General features: G+C 32.9%; 1 protein-coding gene across 1 annotated transcript in view; it reads right to left on the bottom strand.

Annotated features, from left to right (window-relative positions):
• The window catches only part of LOTGIDRAFT_81505 (hypothetical protein), a gene marked incomplete at both ends in the record, with an annotated part of 48,110 nt that overhangs the window by 4,352 nt on the left and 18,709 nt on the right, over window positions 1-25,049 (bottom strand). The window contains one exon of the mRNA XM_009068714.1: window positions 1,934-2,160. Within this exon, the coding sequence (XP_009066962.1) occupies window positions 1,934-2,160 (227 nt within the window). The remainder of the gene's footprint in view (window positions 1-1,933; window positions 2,161-25,049) is intronic.

Genomic DNA, 25,049 nt, shown 5'->3' with positions numbered 1-25,049 from the left:
CTATAGGATGTCCTAGGACTCTCAGTGTTTTCAATTGAAAAAGCACTGAACTTAGCATCAGATTGACTTCATAAAAATATTGGAATTTTTGATTAAAATATTGTCAGATCATTATCCATCAAATGGTCCTCAAATCTTACAGAGGAAGTCATGTTCAACAGTAAGAAATAGATCCATAGACATACAATCTCAAAACTGTAGGCCAATGCACTAGGGCTTTACATTTCACTAACTGACTAATTGTACTATCACATCTCATATTTTTACAGAAACAAAACACTAATAACTAACTGTCTGATGAACTTGCGAATATCACAGAAAAGAAATGAGGTTTGATCAAGAACCAGCTGGTAGAAAGAATCCTTGTGATCTAAGATATCCTTTACATGGTAGTTCTTTTCTTTCTTTATATGTATTTCAAAACGCCAAACTTTTAAAAATTAGAGAATGACATAACTTCATTGCTTCTGTATGTTGATTCAGATTCAGAATTTTGAAAAGATTTGACCATCAAGAGCTAAGACAAGTGTAAAGTGTTTTGGAGGTTGTTGGGCACAAGCGACAAGAACTCTTGAGGCAGATTTCACCAACCAACCAAAGGTCATGACTCTCATATTTTATACTTATGCTCTACCAATGTTGTGCATCACTCAGAAATATTTCTACTTCTGCTACTACCTGTTGCCAATAACAACATTAGTAAACATGTCTGAGAACGTTTGAAGGTCACAGTCTTTTAGTCTGACTCAGTCTTCAGGTGCAGATTCTTTTACGTGGATGCCAAAGTTTTCATGTTTCACGTTTTCTCCACATTTTTGTGGTAATATAGAACTACAAAAACAATCAAATACTTTGAAAATACAGAAAAATCAGTACAGTTTCACTTATCAACAGTTCAAAAGTTTTTGAAGTTGCTTTAGACTTGAATTTATGTCTTATGTTCCATGCAGATAGTCTTCAGAAGTACTAGAACTGTCCAAAAGCAATAAATTCAAATATCCAATTTAAACTGGTAAACCCCTGCCTGAATATTGTAAGGTTTGTCTTCAAGGTCAATATGGGGAAATGAACTATAAAGGCCTACAACTTTCGTATGGCCCTTTACTAAGAATTCTAGGCTTTTTATAAATTGACACTTTCCTTTGTATTATGGGAGAGGTAACATTTGGGCAAGTAATATATCTGGAGGGGCACTAGTGTATCAAGCTTAGTTGCAGTAATGGAATTGGTACTTGGTATTGTTACCCCTAGCCCCCCCTGTAGCTACCGGCCTACACAGCGTAAAGAAATAAAAAAACTTACAGGTAAGAATTCTGCGTTTGGAACATGATGATTGTAATCATCTAGTCTACGTTTTAATTCTTCACGATTTAGAGTTGCCTCCCCTTTATGTTTCGGCAACTTGTCATCTGGAATTGTCCCTGAACGATATCCACTGTCTGTTTCATCATCCTCCTGGAAATACAAAATAAATCATTAGGTTGAAAGGAGGACAAACATCGGGTGGAAAGGGGGACAAACATCAGGAGAAAAGGCTGCAGGAGAGTTTTAGGACTCATTAGGTGGTAAGTGGGCAGGGGGAGAAATTTAAGTAAACACTGGGTGGAAAGGGGGTGTAGGCTTGAGTAGGGTAGTACAGATACCCTATATTATCATTAACTATTATGGCATCTCTATTGTACCAAATGGATTGTCTTTGCCTAGGGAATTAGGTATAGTGTGTTCAAATCCTTCTCAAGTTAAGAAAACTTCTGATGCCAAGAACAGTAATTTCAAGAGTCCGCGCAGTGTCTGCTTTCAGTATCTATCACCTAAATATAACAAATTATTTTTAGAAGAAAACTTGACTTACATTGGATTGCTCTACTAATGTATGCTCACTTTCAGCCAAGGGAGGTAATAATGGAGATTTTTCTGATTGTTTATTATTCACTGTTTGATTATCTCCCTTACAAACACCGTTCACAATGTCTGCTGTCACTTTATCCTCTAAAATAGCCGGAATTTCAGGTTTGGGCGACACTAAAATTGCCCGTTTATCCGAAAGAGAAGTCTCTGCGGCACTGCCATCTGGTGTTGATGGTACCTCTGTTGGCGAAACTGTCTTGCAATCTAACGAAACTGAAGGTACACACGTGTGATGACATGTATATTGACAGTCTGAAAACAGAAAACAGCATAAATTAGTTTGAAATCAATGGAACAAATGAAAATAGAATTTAAAACCTGCAGATAAGACTTTAGAGATTTAGATATGAAAAGTTAAAGAAAACTGTTTTTTTTTTATGATTTGTAAACATGTCTGTCTGTGTAAATATGTCTGTGTATGTAAACATGTCTGTGTGTTTGAGCAATGTCTGTTCGTGCAACATGTCTATATGTGTTTGCTTATGCAACATGTCTGTAAATGTGCCTGTATGACATGTCTTTTGTGTAAATGTGTCTGTTTGTGTAAATGTGTCTGTTTTCTGATATATTGTTAAAATTCAAATAAAAGTTTTCAGCAGAAAATCAATTAAAGTATCATTAAAATATTTCTGTATTGAACATTATTCAAGTTGAAAATTTACTGTAGGTTGTCAAAACTCTATCAAATTCTTGTTCTATTGAAATTATAACTAAATTGATTACACATTTCAATATGTAAATTAAGTCAAGTGTATTAGTCAAGTGCAATTCAATTAAATAAAAACTTAAAAAAGTTAACTTGCATTTTCAGCTTTTTAATTTTGATTAATTCAAATTTAGTTTAATTTTATTCATTTCAATTGACTACATTAATCCATTAGACTATATGGAGTCAATGTGGCTCATGAAAAGCTCAATCTACAATTCTCTGACTTGAAATACACATGTAAGTCCTATACTATGTATGGTCAAACAATGAGCACTGACATCCAAACCATTAGATTCAAAATAACAGTTTAGCAATACATTGGAAGCAACAAATGATTATTCTTTAAAGAATCACTGGATATATAGATATACTCTTTCTAACATTTATTAACTCAACACTTCACATCTACTCATACAGGCAGCACTATCAAATATTATAAAGAATCACTAGATATATAGATATACTATTTCTGTATTTATTAACTCAACGTTTCACATGCTCATACAGGCAGTGTTGTCAAATATTATATAGAATCACTAGATATATAAATATACTATTTCTGTATTTATTAACTCAACGTTTCACATGTTCATACAGACAGTGTTATCAAATATTATATAGAATCACTAGATATATAAATATACTATTTCTGTATTTATTAACTCAACGTTTCACATGTTCATACAGACAGTGTTATCAAATATTATATAGAATCACTAGATATATAAATATACTATTTCTGTATTTATTAACTCTACGTTTCATATGTTCATACAGACAGTATTATCAAATATTATAAAGAAGCACTGGATATATAGATATACTCTTTCTAACATTTATTAACTCAACATTTCACATGCTCATACAGACAGTGTTATCAAATATTATATAGAATCACTAGATATATAGATATACTATTTCTGTATTTATTAACTCAACGTTTCACATGTTCATACAGACAGTGTTATCAAATATTATAAAGAAGCACTGGATATATAAATATACTATTTCTGTATTTATTAACTCAACGTTTCATATGTTCATACAGACAGTGTTATCAAATATTATAAAGAAGCACTGGATATATAGATATACTCTTTCTAACATTTATTAACTCAACACTTCACATCTACTCATACAGGCAGTGTTATCAAGAGAAGAATGATATGATAGTAAAAATTGTATCACAAGTGTCAAGAAGAGTAAGCATACATGTTTGATGGTGTATAGACCTTATTCACTCAGCGGCCATATTGAATCAACAAGGGTAACGTTGTGTCACCTATATAAAATCGCCACTTTGCTGTCCTTTAACCTTCTCCAATCCCACTAACTCAAAACTAATCGTATTTTACATCATTAAATTTGGAATAAATTAAGCTATTTAATGATACTTTCAGATGAATTTTACACATTATTGATATAAGGCAGTTTTAAGCTCATTTTCTCACTGTTGAACAAGTGTTTAGTGACATCACATAGACTATTCCTTCATATGACATTGCTATCTTATCAATGGATGATGTAATTTGAGTTATGAACCTCGCTTTCAGTGTCTCAAACACAAGATCTATGGTGATAGGAATAGAGACCAAGTACCATTACTATAGACAATATAAACATGATAAATATATACAGTATAGAATAGAGAACAGGTTCTAATAGGAACCACTTAACTAAAACATCTTCTAAGACATTCCTGGCAATCACTTCATATAGTTCCTGATTTCTACTAACAAATAGCAGATAAGTTCAAAGGTGGTTCTGCTGGTAACAGATGATGTATTTTAAAGTGGATATTTTCTGTAATTTCTATGTGTATCAGACATTTTCATAAAAACTGACCGTTTTAATGTCAATAAGGCTATGAACAATATCTAAGAATCATTGCAATGATGATGTCATACATAGCTCAGTTCTTGTAGAACAGGAACGGCAGATTTCCCAGTGAAATAAGATGCCATGAAACTATAGCAGCCATACAATATAAGCTAACATGAACTAAATTACCAAATACATATTTTAGATGGGCCTTGTGTGATAAAGCTTATTTGGTGATTAGTGACATCATGAAACACTCAATTTGAGTGGAATTGCAGGAAATACGGACATCCACTTGAAAATAAGGATGGTGCAAATTGATGCTAATACAAATACAAAATTTAGAAAACCTCTTCACAATCCCTTTAATGAAATAAAGTTTTTAAAGACAATTTTAAGTCCTATATTCAGTCTTCTATAATCATTAATTTTGCCAGGACAGGCACTACTTTCCCTTTTGTTTTTGATTTCTCTTTGAACTAATTTTAAATATTTATTATGAAAACATATGATTAGTTCTAGCTGAGAGATTCAAGCATGAAAATAATCTACTCTATTATCATTGGCCTGTCTTCAGATAAACTGGTATATGATTTTATATAACAAAATATACCATTGACTTGTTACAGTAGTCGTCAGGTAATTATAGAGTCAGATCAAACGGAGGAACAAACACCATAGAGTAGAAAATATATAATACCACTAGAATGTATCTAAGTACTGGGTTGGGCTTCAGAGGCATTGTAAAATGAAATGGAATGGATGTAGCTTTACGTCTTACTTTTCTGCACCATGTGGGCTAATAAAGTGTGCAATGAAGAAAATTTTTGTCAGGACAGCGGCATTAGCCTGCTCTTTTTCGATTTCCAACTGTCGAGGGATCTTTAACAAGCACAGCCTGTAGCACACGGGGCCTCGGTTTATAGTCCGATCTGAACGACAAGAGGCTTTTTCAAGGTCAACCCCTCTTACCTGCATCACTCACAGGGGGAAACCGGGTTGAAAAATCCGAAGGTATTATCTCAACCTATGCTGGGATAGGTTAGTGAGCAAGTGTCTTACTGAGCCATCGTGGCTCCCACCAGACATTGTAGAAATATGCAAAGTTACAAAAGTTCCACATTGCATAAATGGGCTTTATAACAGCCTTGAATAAGGAGTTTTTGATGAATGATGGATGATAGTCTGTATAATTTATTTCCCATTATAATTGATTTAGTTCCTGGTACCAGATATTTGGCTTTTCACAGAAATTACAGGAATCAATCTAAAATACAACCACACCAATCATTAGATCAATAACCTCAACAAAACAATTGGAACTACCATTCTGTTTTATCAAGAGATGATTAAATAAAATATTTTTAAGATCATTGGCCTTTTGCCTCTTAAAGGGATTGTAAAGATGTTTTCTAGCTTTTTGTATCAGAGAGACATTTGACTATTTGGGACATTTCAATTTTTCGTCCAATGCCTGTGGTTCCTGCAATTCCAGAAAGAATTAATTGTAAATGACGCAGCTCCCGCAAAAGAATTCATAACCAACCTACCACCAGACAACAATAACATATCGTTATCTCCGCTTACAAAATGGCAGCATTTCTAACTAAAAATTGCTGAATCATACAATTTCGTAATCTCATATCTTTCCAAAGTGTTATTAACTTTGCCTTAGAATATAATTGTAGAAAATTCCATGGTCTACTCCTGCTCAAGAGAAATATTATGGTTACTTTTCCAGCAAAAATGAAGCCCAGTGTTACATCATTAGTCTCAACAACAACAAATTTCACATTGATCAATTTATGCCTTCATTAAACTGTGTAATAATGATTAAAATGAAAGTTAAGCCAACCTAGAGGGTGTAAAAAGTTTATGACCTGATTGCATGATACTTATTAAGAGTTGAAGTAAGCCAACATAGGTGAAAAAATAAGTTATAGCTTATGACTCTACTGTGTGGTAATGATTAAAATGAAAGGTAAGCCAACGTGGAGGGTGTAAAAAGTTTATGACCTGATTGTATGATACTAATTAAGAAAAGAAGAACTCTGATATAATTAGAAATGTAAGAAATAGAATGAAAGAAAGTTATAATATAAACCAGATGTTAGGATCGATACACAGTCATTATTTTACTCTACAAGTTACACACCATACTGATATATTTTACTACAGATTATTGGAGGTATAGAAACAACAATTACAGCAGAACAGCAACCCCAAACAGCAACCCCAAAACAGCAACCCCAAAAAGCACCCAAAAACAGCAACCCCAAACAGCAACCCAAAAACAGCAACCCAAAACAGCAACCCCAAACAGCAACCCCAAACAGCAACCCCAAAACAGCAACCCAAAAACAGCAACCCAAAAATAATAACCAAAAAGTTATGAAGCAGTAACACAACCGAAAAATAGCCAAGATATCTCCGATCTTTCCATTGCGTAAAGGACCAAGAATTAATTTCCAGTAACCTCTATAAAAAGAAACAATTGGGAGCCTCAATTCTTAATTTCTGTCCAACTTTCCACAACAGTTTGAGATCTTCAAGATGTGTTCTTGATTTGGATATTTTCAATTTTGCCAAAATAAAATTTCACCTGAAGAAAAGATTTTGATACAGAATATTACAACAGAACTATATTAAAGACTTGGAGGAAAGACTATCTACTGTAAATCTATATTGACAGTATTACTCAATGCCCTTATCAGATGTACTGAATGATAGAAAGGTTGAACCACCTTGAGAATGATAAACAGAAGTTTAGGAGGAAATTCTCTCTGTCTGTAATAATCTATCATTAACAGATTCTCAACTAATCTTCTTTAATCTAATAACTTACAGACAGATAGATAGTACGGGTGGTAGAATATCATATTTCATCTGGTACCATTGGTATTAGTCATATATAAATACCTGATTAAACTGTGTCTGTGATCAAAACTTGGGACATTTTCAGCACTTGTGAGCCCATGATCAAGATCTTGGAGTAAATGGATAATAAACAGAGCCACTATATCTCTAGTGATCAATGATTTGAAAGAACTGAATCTATATCACACTGAGTTACATATAACCCTACAATACCCTGAAGTCTTCCCTTTGTCAGTCAGAATACTAATCTTGCCCTGAATTTCTGAATTTGAATAAAAGGGAGATCTATAATTAAAAGAACTTACTCATTCTGTAGTCGACAAACTAATATAACACTGTTGGTTATTTCAGCATAGAATATTTATCGCTATTTATTACGATTTTGTGAATTACAAACTATGAAAATCTAATTAAGTTCATAAGATGTGTGATCAACATCCTTGTTTATAGAAGGACAAGAATATTGAAATGGTCATTGGTGGACAGTGTGTATCAGCCTGGTTTTCTTTAAACAAATTCGCTTTTAGGACCCCACCATCACCCTCAGCCTATTTCATTCATATAGTGGTAAATAGTATCAAACAGTGAAAGAAGAGGAATATCATCTTGTAGGCTTCTAAATTCGAACTGTTTATATTCTAGGTAACATATTTTTTAAGCTAATTTTTAAACATGGCCAACATGGTGTTTTCACCAATGGAATATAATTCAGTAAATTCATAAAATTAAGTAATAGTCCATTGAACTCATAATTTTGAAACATGCTTAGAAGCGTGTTTAATATCGTCTGGTATAGAGATTCTATTCTTTAGTCATGACACCATGTAAGTCCAACTGATGAATATATAATCTTATTGATCAAGTTTGAGACTTTAAATTTCATGTCAATTCTAAAAGGTAGTATACCTTTAATATACTGCTGGAACTGTAAGAGATGATAACAGTAACCTCCAGGATACTGATATAACAGTAGAAATAAATTGTTATGATTGGTGCCATATTCTGTGATTAATATCTGGTTGATGCCATGGTTCCTGGCACTGATAAGGTTACCAGACACAGCATCAAAATACATCTCATAGATAACACTAGGAGAAAACCGATATATATATATATATACACACATCAAATTTGATACCAACTATCATAAACTGACAATAGTTTGCAATACAGAGAAGAGATTTTACTTGGTCAGAGCTTTGAATTTTTACATCAAATGCTAGTACATTTCTATTAAATGGCAGTTACAGAATTCATTCTTGAATTATTCATCTTTCCTCAAGATTCTATTCAACCCAGCTGTAAATTTGTACAGATAATGTGGGGAAAGATCCATGCCAAGAGGTTTGGCCAAGCTAAAGACCAGCTGGTGGACAGAATCAACCTCAGTTGTTAAAATATGGTTGTTACCCTTGTTTCTTTGTTTTATACAGAAATTAAGATTCACACATTTGGGTTTTTATAAATCATTGTTATTCTAGAACTGATTTGACTCAAGATAAGATACAGGTAAATAAACAATATATTATACAGATATAAAGACGAAGACCAGACTAGAGGTAACAGGTATCTGATAGTTAATATAAACCAGGTATATCTATAAATTGATATATTAAGATATTCTTACATCAGATATAAACAATTGATAATGACCTACAGGTGAACTATAAGGAGAGAGGGTGGGGTGGGAGCTCCTTCTCAAGAAATGATATAAATATGCAATGAAATGAAATGTTATTTGCACACACCATGGAGATGGAAAACAAGTGTCTGAGTTTCTGAAACACTGTGAGCGAGGGCACTTGAATGACGCGTTCTGTATGTTCAGAATTCATGATATTAATAAAACAAGGTGGAACAGGGTTCAGAAAAAAAAAGGGATAGTCAGAATTAAAATGGTGGAGAAAGGAGTTAATGGAAGGGAAAACCTCTCTTGCTTCTTGTATATTTATGGCATTGCTTACGGTTTGTTCACATTAATATCTTACTATTCTTCCATACTTTTATAGAATTGAAAAGAAACTCTAAACATAAGTGCATTTGGCAATTTACCTGAAGAAAAGTTTTTATCGATGGACTGTATTCGGCCCAATGTTATTCTCTTTCCCAAAACACAACTGTCAGATATGATAACAACTTCTATATCTGACATTTGTTAATTAAGATATGATTAAGCATTCCCATGAAGATTCCCCATTAAGATTTGCCATCTAAAAACTCTCTCATCAACTTCATGGGAATAAGCTATGGGAATAAGCTATGGGAATAAGCTATGGGAATAAGCTATGGACGTGACTGCCTTTGAAAATTATGAATGAGAAAATAACTGCCCTGTCTTCATGACTAAAGAATCACAATCTTCAGGCTATTTATTTCTAGTCTCAACGACTTATAATAACGTTTACCTTCGTAATGGATCTTATTTTAACCTTTCTGTCTGGATGATCTTTACTACTTTACGCCCCATTACATCACAAAGCTTCTAGGAGATTAATCTCTGCCTCAATCGGAAACTAAACAACGTTACAAAGTCTATTTGTAAAGACTTAACCAATTATCTTGGTTCACAGGGCTAGTAAATTACTGTCAGTCACTTCAATCAATCTGATCTCAATGGATTTTAAAATACTTTAGTCCATGTTGTCAATTCAATTTGTCAAATAGATACTTCAAAATCAAATGGATTTTACTATTATAGAGGCTTTATGCTTATATTAGATGAAAGATGTTATTTTCTATACAAGCTTTAGAAGAAAGTGAAAATTTCATTGAACATTAAAAACAAATTTATCATACTTGATAGGATTAGTAGGTTACAAATATTTCTCATGAACCAAAGTTAATACAATTCTAGTTATAGGTGTTATAGAAGATACTCTCCTATAGAAGCACTGGCCTAGGTCACAAGTAGAGACTATGGATTTCAACATGAAAACTATTTCAATTCAAACAGAATATGTTTTACTGAAGATTATTCATAGATTATTACTTTTGGAATTTACACAAAAAAATATTTTCAACTCAAATTCCAATGCAATTGTTTCAGGGAGTTGATGAAAGAGGTTCTAATCTACCATGAACCGGTGAAATTTGAATTCTCAAGACCAAAAATGTGTTGAACTGCCTTGTAAACAGGATATTTTAAACAGGAATCTTACAAATAGTTTTATAAGTATATACGACTGTCTTTCTAGAGTTAATTGTGAATTAGGCTTCTGATACGAGTTTGATAGAAGAGATAATAGGCTGTTCATACTAGATTGATAGCTTAGATTGATAGCTGAGATAATAGGCTGTTCATACTAGATTGATAGCTGAGATATTAGGCTGTTCATACTAGATTGATAGCTGAGATAATATGCTGTTCATACTAGATTGATAGCTGAGATATTAGGCTGTTCATACTAGATTGATAGCTAGATAATAGGCTGTTCATACTAGATTGATAGCTGAGATAATAGGCTGTTCATACTAGATTGATAGCTGAGATAATAAGCTGTTCATACTAGATTGATAGCTGAGATAATAGGCTGTTCATACTAGATATATAGCTGAGATAATAGGCTGTTCATACTAGATTGATAGCTGAGATAATAGGCTGTTCATACTAGATATATAGCTGAGATAATAGGCTGTTCATACTAGATATATAGCTGAGATAATAGGCTGTTCATACTAGATTGATAGCTGAGATAATAGGCTGTTCATACTAGATATATAGCTGAGATAATAGGCTGTTCATACTAGATTGATAGCTGAGATAATAGGCTGTTCATACTAGATTGATAGCTGAGATAATAGGCTGTTCATACTAGATTGATAGCTGAGATAATAGGCTGTTCATACTAGATTGATAGCTGAGATAATAGGCTGTTCATACTAGATTGATAGCTGAGATAATAGGCTGTTCATACTAGATTGATAGCTGAGATAATAAGCTGTTCATACTGCAAAATTTATCAGTATTTCTGGTAGTATGGCAGCCTTGGCTCTCCTCTTGCATATTCATTGAAGAGTCTTCCTAAAAATTAGAAAATTTGGTTTCTTGACATAGTGGCCTTGATAAGTTAAGACAGGGGAAAATTCCCTGCAAGGTATAGAGAAACTATGTTGATATCAGTTGTTTTACTTATTACTCATCACTATAACAGATGGCTAATACACAATTTTTTTATTTCTATTATAACCTGAAAAAGATTACAGTATGGTACAGTCCTAATGATGGTTCACCTTCCAAGGTGTTCAGAGCGGTACAGGAATTAATATAGGTATATTCTAAAATAGAAAAACCAATCATATACTGATCTCAACCTTGCATATTCATTTCTTCTATCTATCATGTTATAAGTAGGCACAGAGTTATAATCATCACTATAACAGATGGCTGATACAGGATTTATTTCTATTATAATTTGAAAAAGATTACAATATGGCCCAGTTCTAATCATTACAGTTCTAAATATTACATTCCACTGTGTTATTAATAGGAACAGAGAGTGCTGAAATAATACTATCACTATAACAGATAGCTCATACACCATTTATTATTTCTATAACTTGAAACAGATTTCAGTAGGACACAGTCCTAATTATGGTTAACATTCCATTGTTATTAGTAAGGACAGAAAGTGCTAAATGTACAAAAACAGATGGCTGCACTTAATTTTTTTTCATGTTTGTGTTTCAGCAACACTTATAGTTACTGTGTGGCGTGTGCACTATTCTAATTTCCAATTCGACTAACTTTTGTAAAACAAGTCAAAAGACACCAAAGTTCTGTGTCACCGACAGAATCTGATAGTATTAGCCAAATGAGGCAAAAAAATCCAAATGGAATCAGATCAACCCAATTTGAAAAAATCTAGAACAAGGTATGAAGAGATATACTTGTACTGCTCATGATAGACAACTTGGCATTAAGTTAATTTGTAGGAAAACAACTTTCACTCAAAGATGTCATTTCAAAATCTGAAGAATTCCCCCCCAAAAAATCTATTTTCTGAGAAAAGTAGACTAGGTATGAAAAGAATAATATCAATAAGATTAAATAAATAAGATAAGATAATAATGAGAAGAGGTTATATCTTTCTTTCTCTCACCTATATCATCTCTGTATTCAGGTCATTGAGTTAATGAGTTTTTACACCTGGTTTAAACATCTCCATTTTCTTTTCATTCTCTTGTTACAAAATAATACAATGATATCAAATAAACCATATACTGATAATGATAGTAATTCAAACATGGTTTCCAGTCTCTGTATATTTAAATACACAGTGTACTCTGTGATATCTGACATCTGAGTATTCCAACATTCTGTGTAATCCAACATCATTTTCTGGTCCCGATTGATTTCCTTCTTAGGCTAGTTTAAAAAACTTTAGTACTCCGACTCTCTTTGAGGCCGATTTAAGACACATTTAGTAGAAGAAAATTCTGTATAATCTGACATCTACTCATCTTAATCACTTATCGTCAATTAGATAATCCCTTAATTTATTGATAATCTGGATCAAATCACATGAAAACAAAAGATCGCTTTGAGTACTATGACACTCTCGCTAATCCGACATTTTGCGGTCCCAGTGTATGTTGGATTACGTAGAGTATACTGTATTATCATAATATATCACATATAGATTCTATTTGCACTGTTTGACTAGACAGGTATTTGTGATAGTGCTTTTCTTTTATTACCTTGTGCCTCATTCACAACAACATTTTCAGATGGTCATTGACAAAAGTCGATTTTAAATTAATAGTCTTGTTGGTCAATCAGATTAAAGGGACAGGTTTGCCATCCATTTGACCAATCATACTTTAGTCTCAGAAACGGGAATTCTTTTAGTTAAGCTAATTAATAATAATGTTCACAGCTCACCGTCAAAATTTGAGCCTTCGAATCTATGTGTGTCCAGAATTATCTATGTTAAAATTAAGTTAAAATAACGACTCTGCTATATATAAACAGTGTTCCAACCCAGCATTAGAGGGTAATATCACACAGTTGGCAATCTAGGGCGTGAATTAACCTGAATCAAACAAGCTGGCACTAGGTGTAGGTTTATAAAAACCTGAATTTGATAAGACTGTATGTTTTTCACCTGTTTTTATCAGCCAGTTATCTGACATGTTTCTATTTTCATCTAGCACAACAAACTTCACAAAATAATGATAAAAACAGACTTTAGAATCATATTTTTACTAGACATAAAAACACACTCAAATAAACAGCATGAAACCACTTAAGATTACTTGCTAATGAAAAATACAAATCACAGCATTATTTTTCTTTCTTTTTTTAGATATTTCTTGTACAGCCAGGTATAACTGTATCTTGGCATTTCTTTCAAGTGCATTGAGGATGCCTTAGCTAGCTCTTTGGAGGAAAGCCGAGAGTTCTAAATATCTAAATCTTGGATTTATAGGAAACCAAATGAACATGCTATTTGGTTGTTTGGATCATTAGTAGCATGTTACAAAGAGTTCTTAGTTAAGTCCAGAACTCTTCCATCTTCCATCACAGGGAGATCCTTTTACCCATAAAACCCATATTGAGAGGGAATTTCGATCCATAAAAGTGCATCATTTCACACTCAAATGACTAGAATTTGCTACATGGTTGCTTGGATCATAGAATATTACACACAGTTCTTAATTTAGTCCTGAAAGTTTCTCTCAGACCACAGGGACAAATTGACACAAAGCCATTATCAAGTTGTGATAGCCCGCATTTGGAAAAATTGCCATCCATATGGAGTATACTGTGCATCAGTTCTCATATTATTTCGTGTTATTTGGTTGCTTGCATCATCTGAGTTCTTAATTTGGTCCAGAAAGCTTCTCTCTGACCACAGGGACATGAAACCATTAACACGTTAAAAGGAAATCTGTAGCCAATAAGGTAACTCAAGATAAAAACATGAAAACACAAATGTGAAACAGATGTATCTATTGGTTAGAATGTTTGACCAGCAGGGGACACAACTCTCAATCAGCAGGGGAGCAAACTCTAGACTCCTTTAATGTCCCTACAATAAACAAGGGACCACATGGTGTTATTTAGTTATAGGAATTCTACCTCAGTTTCTCTTCTTGAGAATTAACGAGATATTTTTACCTGTGTTTTTACAAAGTAGGTCAATAACAGTAACTTCATTGAATTCAGTCTTTTTGATCCAAATGTATGACAAAAACAGAAATTTGAGTCTTGATACGATCATAATTCAAGTTTCAACAAGCATTATGACAAAACATGTTGGTTTTGAATTCTTAATTTGGTTGAATGGTGAAAGGTTTTTTTTAATACTTGGATCAACCCTGTTGTAAATGTCAACAGGCAATCTGAGCAATCTAAAAGAGACATTAACAACAAATTACCCAAATTTATAGTGTTAACAGTGAGTCTCAAAATGTCCTAAAATATTATAAATCTGGCCCTGTATTCTTATAACGATCTTAGCCCTAGGATATCCTAGAATCAATGTTAGAAGATACGAACCTAGGACATCCTAGCTCTAAGGTCTTTTCGAGAATACGGGGCCTGGACAGCAGATGGTCTGTAAGGAACAAACCCCAGCATTGCCCCTTGCCTAACCCCACTTTACATTCTAACAGAAAATTTACAACCAAAATTCAAAGAACAAAGACAATCTTCAATTAAATACACTTCACGTGTTTTAAATAGAAATTAGAATGGAATAAAATATGGTCGAAACCTGTCAGCAAAATTTCCAACTCAGAATAATTATTTCCAGGCCATTATAATAACATTACCTTTTCACCCGCAACTACCTGTATTTCCACGCTAAATATTTTACATAATTCAATTGTTTACACAAATAATAACCCACGGGTTAAATCTGATATTTAATAAATCTTACTTGACTCATGTTCAAGTGAAACGAGAATAAAAATTTCAATAAACACGAAGACCTAGGTCAGGAAGCTACAACTATAACTTAAATATTTAATAGTTCGCTTAGTCATAAACAAACAAAAGTAAAGTGTAATGCGTTTGAAATCTTTTTGATATTTAGTGTAGCTTGAGGCTATATGGAATGAAATGAATGAAATGAATGAAATGAATGAATGAAATGAATGAATGAAATGAATGAATGAAATGAATGAATGAAATGAAATGATGGTTTAGATTTGTTCTGCTCTTAGTTTTAGTCAAGTTAATATTACAACGGAAAGTTCAAAACGACAATTTTTATCAACAAATTGGGTTTTTCTAATTAACTTTTTCATTATACTCAATCAACAAAGAATGCTTATAGTGATTGTAAAGAGGTTTTCTATATTTTATATGTGTATCGGAGACACTGATAGCATCAATTTACACCATTCCAATTTTCAGACGTCTGGTTCCTGCAATTCCACTAAAAGTAAGAGTATGATGATGTCATTATCGCAAAATCTACTCATATAATATAAGGTCCTTTATGATAGTGACTTCAGTTTTTGTGGAACTGCAGGAACCACAGACGTCTGATTGAAAATTAAAATGGTGCCGTTTGATCCTAACAGTGTCACATATACTAATAGAAATTTCAGAAAAACCTTTTACAATCCCTTTAACGTCCTTGGCTTTTCAAAAAAATTTTAAAATATTTTCATCAAGTTAAGATTCTTATCATTGTTTTCATAAAAACCAACATGAAAAGTAACACATTTCGATGCACTGCAATCAATCGAGCGTAACGTAAGATTTTTCATAAAATGAGACAAACTATAGCAACTGCTGATCAAAGCCTAGTATTGTTCTTACACCTTATACAAACAACAAATTGATCTGTTAATTATTTCCATAAAACCCAAGAAAAAAGATGAAATGTCATTTGATACAAAACAACCAATGTAGTCAGATTACAGGAAAGAGGGGGAAGGAATTAAAGGTCGTTAAAGGTGTCAGGTAGACCAAAGGGAGATAATTTAAGACAGGTGTGAATTAGGTACAGATGGTTGGAGAAGTTCACACAGAATTAGCTCTGTTTGAATAGATTTACACACCAATGAACCAGTGATTATAAATCAAGTAATATCTGATTCTGTATTCTCTTTGTCTGTTGTGTTTCTTTACCAATACTATAAACCTATAAACCTATAAACCTCTTTCTTTGATAAATGATATTTTTTTATTAAAATATGTTTGAACTACCAGTATTTTATGTTATAGAAATATATTATGTTTGAACAGTCTGTGGGAAATGTTATCATTCTTTAAACAACTTTTATCATTTACCATCAACAGTGTTACAAACAGATGATTCCATTTTCAACAGGTTTTATTTACCAATTTTTATAAAAATATTCTCAGTTTGAACAGAATTTAGAATTATTACATTATCACTCTGTACACAATATTTACCATTTTCCAATTATTTCATGGTTATGTGATTCAAATGATGGTTTAGGCACCATACACATCCCCTTGTCAATGTTGGTGATTTTTTAAATTTCAGTAAAACTTATATAATACAAATATGGACAACCCCTCTCATTTGAAAAGGGGAAGTTTTGATTGCTTGAATTTCACTGCCTTGTACAAAGCTATTTGGATAAGAGGATCCACAGTCCCATCTTATCCAATATCGATGAAAATGAGTAACCCTCAAGCACTATGGACAATGTTGTCAAACTATTCAAGCTAAATATATTTTGTGATATTCACCTCATCGTCTGTGTGTATGGCCCACAATATTCTGTTAAAGATCCCATGACAGTTGGAAATCGAAAAAGAGCAGGCTAATGCCGCTGTCCTTCAATAGCCCACATGATGCAGAAACGTAGGACGTAAAACTCCATTCATTTCATTTCATTTACAATATTCTGTGTTGATACAGGTACAAGTTAGAATTAGATCTATTTATAGAGTATATAGAGATAGGTAACATTACATCAACAGATAATCTCTAATTTATCATCTGTCATAACAACATGCGTAATATTCCAGCGCAATTTATCTTTCATATACAATAAGATTCCTGGCTTGTACCTGGCCATCTTTAAAATATGTACCGTCTGGCTACATTGAGTTTTGAATAAAACTTTTTTCTTTCATTTCATAAATATTCAAAATATTATTTTCTACTTTATTCCATTTGTCTCAGAATATCTTCGGCTCCATAGAAATATAAGGTTCAGTGATTTTACATTTAAAATAGATACACTTCCCTCCCAAAAAATACATGTGAAAATTCCTCTCTGTAAAATCATGTTTACAAATAATAACTTTTCCAGGGGTTGACATATTCATCCATCCAAAGACAATCAAAAACTCTCAGTAGTATTTTGTAGTCAATATATCAAAATGATTGCCAAAATTCAATTCAGAAAGCAGTGCAGTAGCCATGATTTGTCTTGTATTTTTGTGTTTGCTTCTCTACAATCTTTATGAAATTGACTAACTATAGTTTACCATTGTGTTGAGATGATCTCTATCCAAAGGAAATATAAAATATTGTTGGCAGTATCACCATAGTGTTGAGATCCAATACCAGTGATATATATAAAGATATCTATAGTAAATACTTGATATTGGTGCCAAGATTTTATATTACACACCCTAAAATATGTTTCACATTCAATAAATCAGGATAAATAGACATACAGTCTGATCTAGACAGATATCTCTAGCTTACTGAGTAACAGGTTGTATTAAAAACTACAGATCTTTCTTTCTCTGAGATTCATTGTCTTCATGAAGACAGGCAATGCCTAGCTAGGCAATGTGCAAAGACAGCAGGATTAGCATTGTTTTGTGTTTAAATGTAAATGCTGAGATTTGTAAATAATGTACTTGAGAAAGCAAGTGGTGAAAATTTGACTCGTCAATCAGTGAATATTTTGGAAGAAAAATTTTAGGTTTATTTTGTGTTTCTGCTTGAAAAGAGTTAACTGTAAGAAGCTTAATTACCTGAAATTTGAAATCATTGATACCTACCTCTAGAATTATTGCACTTAGAAGAATGCCTGGACGATTGTTCTAAACAAGGGAGAGAACTAGAAGCACCTAAATCCGATAGATAGTCTGCGTCTGTGAACAGTCGACTGCTGCGTTTTAATTTATTCAAAACATAATCCCAATCTTCTAATGAATTCCACATATTAGCACTATCTTGTTTATTTGTCACATCTGCCACTTTCTCATTAGCACTATTGTCTTTCGGAGTTATTGCCCTTGTTGGTGAATTGTCATTGTCGCCTAGCAACATAGCTTCCCGTTTACTTCTATCACAGAATGATTTGACATCACTAAAAATATCACAGCTTGAAATACGTTTTAATTCGTTTACCACGCGAGATCTTCGATTATATCGTACACGTTCAAATTCACGTTCGAATTCCACAAAATCTTCGTCAGTGTTGAAGAAGTCTGAAAAGGCTTCGTCAAATTCGATAGAGAACACATCGTTGAGGGACGAATTTGAACTGAAGCGACTGGAAGGTTTTTTCGATTTGACCAATCCGTTACCCCGCTTGTCTGCCCAGTCATCTGGATCATCGTCCAAATATTGACCCTTTTTAAACAGATCCACGTCAGCCGAATTCCTGCGACTATGGATCGTCTCATAGACTCTCTCGAATTCCTGGAAATGGTCGTCAACTGTCGGAGAATCCATGTTGGATTTTACACGGCGCTGCCTGCTTAATAATCCTGTTAAGTTAGAAATCTGAAAATCTTCAAAATCCTCTTTCAACTTTCTACGTCCTAAACTAGAAAAACCGTCATGGCCGTTGCTATCTGTCTGAAGATAAGTCGTTGCTATGAGATCAGTGTAATCACCATTTTGTTGAGATCGTCTGCGTGAGAGAGGGGAGTGGGGTAATTTATAAGCTAAATATTCACGGCTTGAGATCCTTGGAACTGGAGCAAGTTTAGAAGTTTCTCGTATATGAATCCGTTTCGGAAAATGTTTCCACTCAAAATTTTCAGAGTCTCTGGTCAAGGCTTTCTGCTGATCGATTTGATCCTCGAAACCTTCAAATTCTTGTCGCGCAGGCTGTTTGTACACTGGTTCAACACTTTCCTTTAAAACATTTGCTTGATTATTTTGATTTCTTTTTGGCACATCAGGTGGCGCTAAATTATTAATTCCTTTTTTTCGATCCTGACTATTCCGTCTGCCTCGACTTGGTTTTCTTGTTAACAAGGGAGTTAACTCAATATCTAAACAATCGTCATCAACCTCTCTCTTTAAACGACGGAAGTCTCGTAAATCTTGTTTGAAATCCTCAAAATCTTGTGCATCCTCGAATCCATGTTGTAAATAACTGTACTTTGGAGAGTTTTTTAAATCCTGAAAATTAACGTTAAAAATATCACCAGGTTGAGATAGACGAACGTTTCCTGAATTTCGATTAAATTCGTTATTCGAATGCCGTGCATTACAGCTACTTAGTTCCATTCCTTCTCACACCAGAAACAAATCTATTATCTTGTGTGGAACTCATTTTCACTTCTAGTAGCAGCCACAGTCAGTTGGCTGGCTGTCAAGTATGAGTTCTACTCCAGTTATTGGTTAGTTTAGGTAGGGTATATCAGTTGTATTGCACAGTAAAGGTAGGGTATATTGGCTATATTCCACAGTAAAAGGTAGGGTATCTAAGCTGTATACTGCACTATAGAAAAAGTATGTGGGTATATTCCTGCACTATATAAGTAACTGTTACATCACAAAGAAAGGTGTGTTAATACATATTAACTGTCTCCATACAGGGATATATTGCTGGTATTCCACAGTAAAAGGTATTGTATATTGCTCGTATTCCACAGTAAAGGTATGGTATATTGGCTATATTCCACAGTATAAGTGTGATATATAGGCTAATACCACACTATACAGAAATACACTAAGCACCTTTTGTCACACAAACATAGACTACTCCTTTTAAAAGAAAGAATTCTATAAATATATCCTTGGTTTAAATTGGTTGTATGCTAGTCCATGTATAAATCTTACCTTAACTCCTTTAAAAAAAAAGAATTCTGGAAATAATGTTATATCCAATATTGAGCTATTGTGTGTGTTTCAACTCAAGTCAAATTTAAAGTATTTAAATACTAATAACACACAGCATCATAAAATACAATGTTATTGATTCAAAATACTTCAAGAGAAGAGTTTAGATAAAACTTTATCAAGTTCAAAGTATAAGTTCACAGCATGTTCTAGCTCACAATCTACAGTCAATTTTGAAGAGGTAATATGAAATCTAGGTCTATATGCCACAGTCATAAATACCTAGTGTTTCCACCTTCAACTGAACACAATTACACAACTTTTTTAACACCTGGTGTTCATTTTACATGAGTACTGGAGTACTAGATTCATTCAGATAACACAAAGGTTTCACTACCTTCACAGAACACCTTTACCTTAATTCTGTTTAATCAGCATTGAACTATTGAATTCAGCTTCCATTAAAAACAATTTCCGCTTCAGTCTCTGGTCAGATTGATAATGTGTCAAATTGCAGGCAATATAAATGTATCAAGAATACAAGGGTATATTCCAATTCTTGTTCACAATTTATTTATTATATCTATATTGACAAGTATTCTACAAGTAAATCTTTGCTGTCAAAGGAGATATTGTAAAATTGCAGGCAATCCATATATAGAAAACACATGGATATATTCCAATTCTGGTTCACATTTATTATCTATGAGTTATTCCACAGTTAAATTAGCACTGAGCTTCTTTATTCAGATAACACCTTCTAGAATTCAACTTATTTCAAAAAAACTCATTCTATAATGTGTTTACTGCAACTGTAACAACACTAGTTAGAAAGTATTTCTGTTGACAGGTATTCCACAATCCTACATCAAATTTCTGTAATTATAGATTATTATTTCACATCCATCATTTCATATACTTTAGTTTCATTTTAACTTATAAATGTTGATTAATCCATATTATATAACACATATGTTACTCTCTAACCTAGAAATAAATATCAATTAAAATATTATAATAGAAAGAATTTATACGACTGACTTCAATTGAATTATGCATTGAAATAAATAACATAATCAGAACAATCACATTGAAAAACCAAGTCATTGTAGGTGGAAAGATTGAACTCAATCCAAATTACCACAAAAACTTTGCCTACTTATCAAAAACATTCAATCATATTGGCCATAATTTCAATACCAAAATCTTCCACAATTACACCAAATTAAACTTAATTCTTATACCTACAAACCTATGAAACAAGCAAATCTCTTTCACCAATTTTCAACTTTTTGACTGGATAGCCTAGAAATCCTATACACATACAAGTCAAAATTAATTTGTAATTTCTTCATTAATTTTATCAAAACATTTCTCTTATAATCTCTATACACATTCAACACAAATAAAGCGAATTTCAACAAAAAACATGACATAAAATACTTCAATTTTACCCAAAATTTTTCTGAATAAGCTTTAAAAAAACACACAGATATAAGACGAAATCAAGCAACATTCAGCTCACAACATGAATTCAACAAGAATCCCAAAGGCGTTTCCATGAATAACCTAAAAATCCTTACTCACCAAGACTAAAACATGCAAATTTTAGCTTACTGTATGTGAAATAAAACTAACTACCTTGTCTCCACTGAGAAACTAACAATGAAGTAAATCTAGTGAGAGATATTATCTAATATCAACATACAAGCTTCACTAAGTTTTAAACTACCTCACTGAGCAGACAGAGTATCTCATTTCAAAATCCCAGGGAGTCTTTTAAACTTTGTAGAAATCTTTCAAATTATAAAAAAATTTCACCATCTATCTTCAGATATATTTGGACCTAAATCAGTCATGTATGAAACAGATTTAATTTTTATCTGACTAAATAATAGCAAATTTTTAATAATTTTAATGTAGAAATCCTTTTTTTGAATAATGACTCACAAATTACAGATATAGCATTATACACTAAAATATCATGACTTACAGCCAACTTCAAGAAAATATCTTCATCACTTATATTACCAGTATTTACAAGTTAAAATCATTGGAGCAAAATATCAAAACCTAGTACAAGTTGTACTGTAGTGATATCTGGTTTCAGTTCGAAGGTATTCCACTATCTCCATTACTATCTTTACTGTAACTTCTGACTGCAACATTCCAATTTTCAATCAGACTTCTGTGGTTCATGCTACAAATTGGTACAAATCAAGGTCCCCTATACACATACAAAATTTAGAAAACCTCTTCACAATCCCTTAAATTCCTGTTATTATGAAACTGGTACACCACTCTGATGTTTTATCTTTCGAACATCCTGTGTATCTACTTATTGATATATACCTAGAACACTGAACACCTTGATACAGAAATTTAACACCGACTATCTCTAATACACCTTTACAACACATGCTCTAAATTTCATTTATGGCACCTACATCTTCATCAATATCCAAATAACCTAGCACTCTTCGAGAATAAATCTGAAAACACCCCTCTAATAATATCCTTTCGATTCTCATCATCCAATATCAAGCATCACATCAAGTAGCAACTTTCAACAGAAAGTTTAATACAAGTAGAGGAGATAAAATTAGCTGATTGACCAGTTATCCCTGATTTTCAGTAACTAGTTTCGTTCAGATTTGAACTCTTCAAACTGAATTTGGGTACCTCCACTTTTCCTGTTTTTTTAATACAAGTATTCATTTATATACCTTAACATACTGTAATATATATTATCTTATTCATGTATCTACACATTTCCTTATCCTACAATTTTACCTGGTCTCCTCCAAAATTTATATTTCTGTGATACAGATACTGTATATCTTATCTATTTATCTATTTCTAACTTCCTGTGTAGGGTCTGTTATTGATTTCACACCTATATATTCTACTAATCATCTCCTGGTTTTCAACATCACAATATTTTACTTCAAAAGGACTGGTCATTAGTTCTACTGATCTAGTCTACTTTAATTCTACCATTAATTAGATCTCATCAATAATAGATCACAGGCCATCTTGTATTGCTCACAAGATAGACAGAAAATACAACTTCCCCTGACAATCATCTTCCTAATATCAAGCTGCATCTTGACTTGACTGCAAAAGCCACCTATCTTGTAATATAGATGTTTTGTAAAAGTGGCGAATTGATTGGTTTGTATGCTACCCAATACAGCCAATCAGCCAATGTGCTGCCAAATATTTTAGTCTTTCTGTCAAAGGCTGTATTCAAGAGCTTACAATCCAATCAAATCGCTGCATTTACATGACATCAATGATACAAGAAAGGTGGCTACTACAGTCAAAGTATCAGACACAGTTCGTAATAATTTGTCATTGCCTTAGTTATCCCTCAAATAATGAACACTTTTTGAAGACCACACTGATACAATATCAACTAATCCAAAACATATAACACATTGTCTACATGTATAAGTATATCTGTTGTCTTATACATCCACAACTGAATATATTATTATCACAATGTAAACCTCCTAATATGTACTGATCCAATAAAATACTTCACGACCGTTCTATCTAATACCAACTAAATTCCAAAACACATTATTCATGCTTTTTGTTACCATGGCAAATCTGACCATACCAGTTTCTGGCACATGATATATGGATGGGATCCATTTTTGAATTGCTTGTTTTTGAGAATTTTCACCTTGACAAAGCCATATATCTCTTGTGTAACACTGTAACTGAAACACCTACTGTTGTATTACTTTTACAAATGAATATAGTATCAAAGCCAAGCACAATATTTACCTAACATTGATATAACTTAAACTAAATAGCTAGATATGTCACCTTTTATTTGACCTCATTTAACCTTCATCCCAATTCAAATCACACTGATAATAAATTCAAACAACTAGGTCAATCACAATGAAAGTTCAATATGTACCAATATTTTTTACACGTTTCAGTAGGTTTGCTCAGTAACTCCCATCCTTAACGATTCAGAGACAGATAAACATCATGACTAATAGGCTACAATAAAAATTTGGAATTCAACTAAGTCAATTATTCTCATATTCTGTTTGAATGAATGAATCCATAAATTTTGTTTTTTTTTGCCTAAACTGAATCAGCTCAAACTCAACTAAATTTATTATTCAAAACCAAAAGACCACACTAGTACACTTGAAAAACAATTTTTGCATTGCCAATGAATTTTTTCATAAGAGAAGGTGATATAACACTCAGATCTAAATACAGCCTTAAGCCTTAAGGACACACGAACAGTCTTGGTCAGAGATTTTGCTCGCCAACTAGAGTAATGTCAAGAGTTTCACCGACCAGCACGAGGAGACAAAAGTTTTTCAATCGGTTGTTTTCCAACTTGTTGATAATCACGTGCGGAGCTTGCAATTGAAAGGAAAAGGAACCTGAATGGATGATGACAGTTTGTCTTGCAGACATTTAAACTACCGGAGACAAATATCAAACATGTTTGATATTATTAATCCTGTTATAATCTTGTCGTAAAAGCACGGGCACATGCAAGATTTTACTCAAGACTGAAATCAGCGACAAAAATATCCAACCGCTAGTGTGTCCGCACCTTTAGACTTTTGATTTCATTTCTTTTTAATTCACTGAGTTTAAATGAACAAAACATAGTACCAGTACTGGTCCTTAGCCAAAACCTTGTGGCATTGATCCTTCCCTTATGTTACCTTAACCATTTACAGCTGAGTCGACACGAAAAATGATGAATGATGACTTATTCATGC

Source organism: Lottia gigantea, assembly GCF_000327385.1.
Source record: "Lottia gigantea unplaced genomic scaffold LOTGIsca_93, whole genome shotgun sequence".
NCBI lineage: Eukaryota > Metazoa > Mollusca > Gastropoda > Lottiidae > Lottia > Lottia gigantea.
The sequence above is the reverse complement of the archived record's forward strand: the minus strand, read 5'-3'. Positions and strand labels throughout refer to the sequence as shown.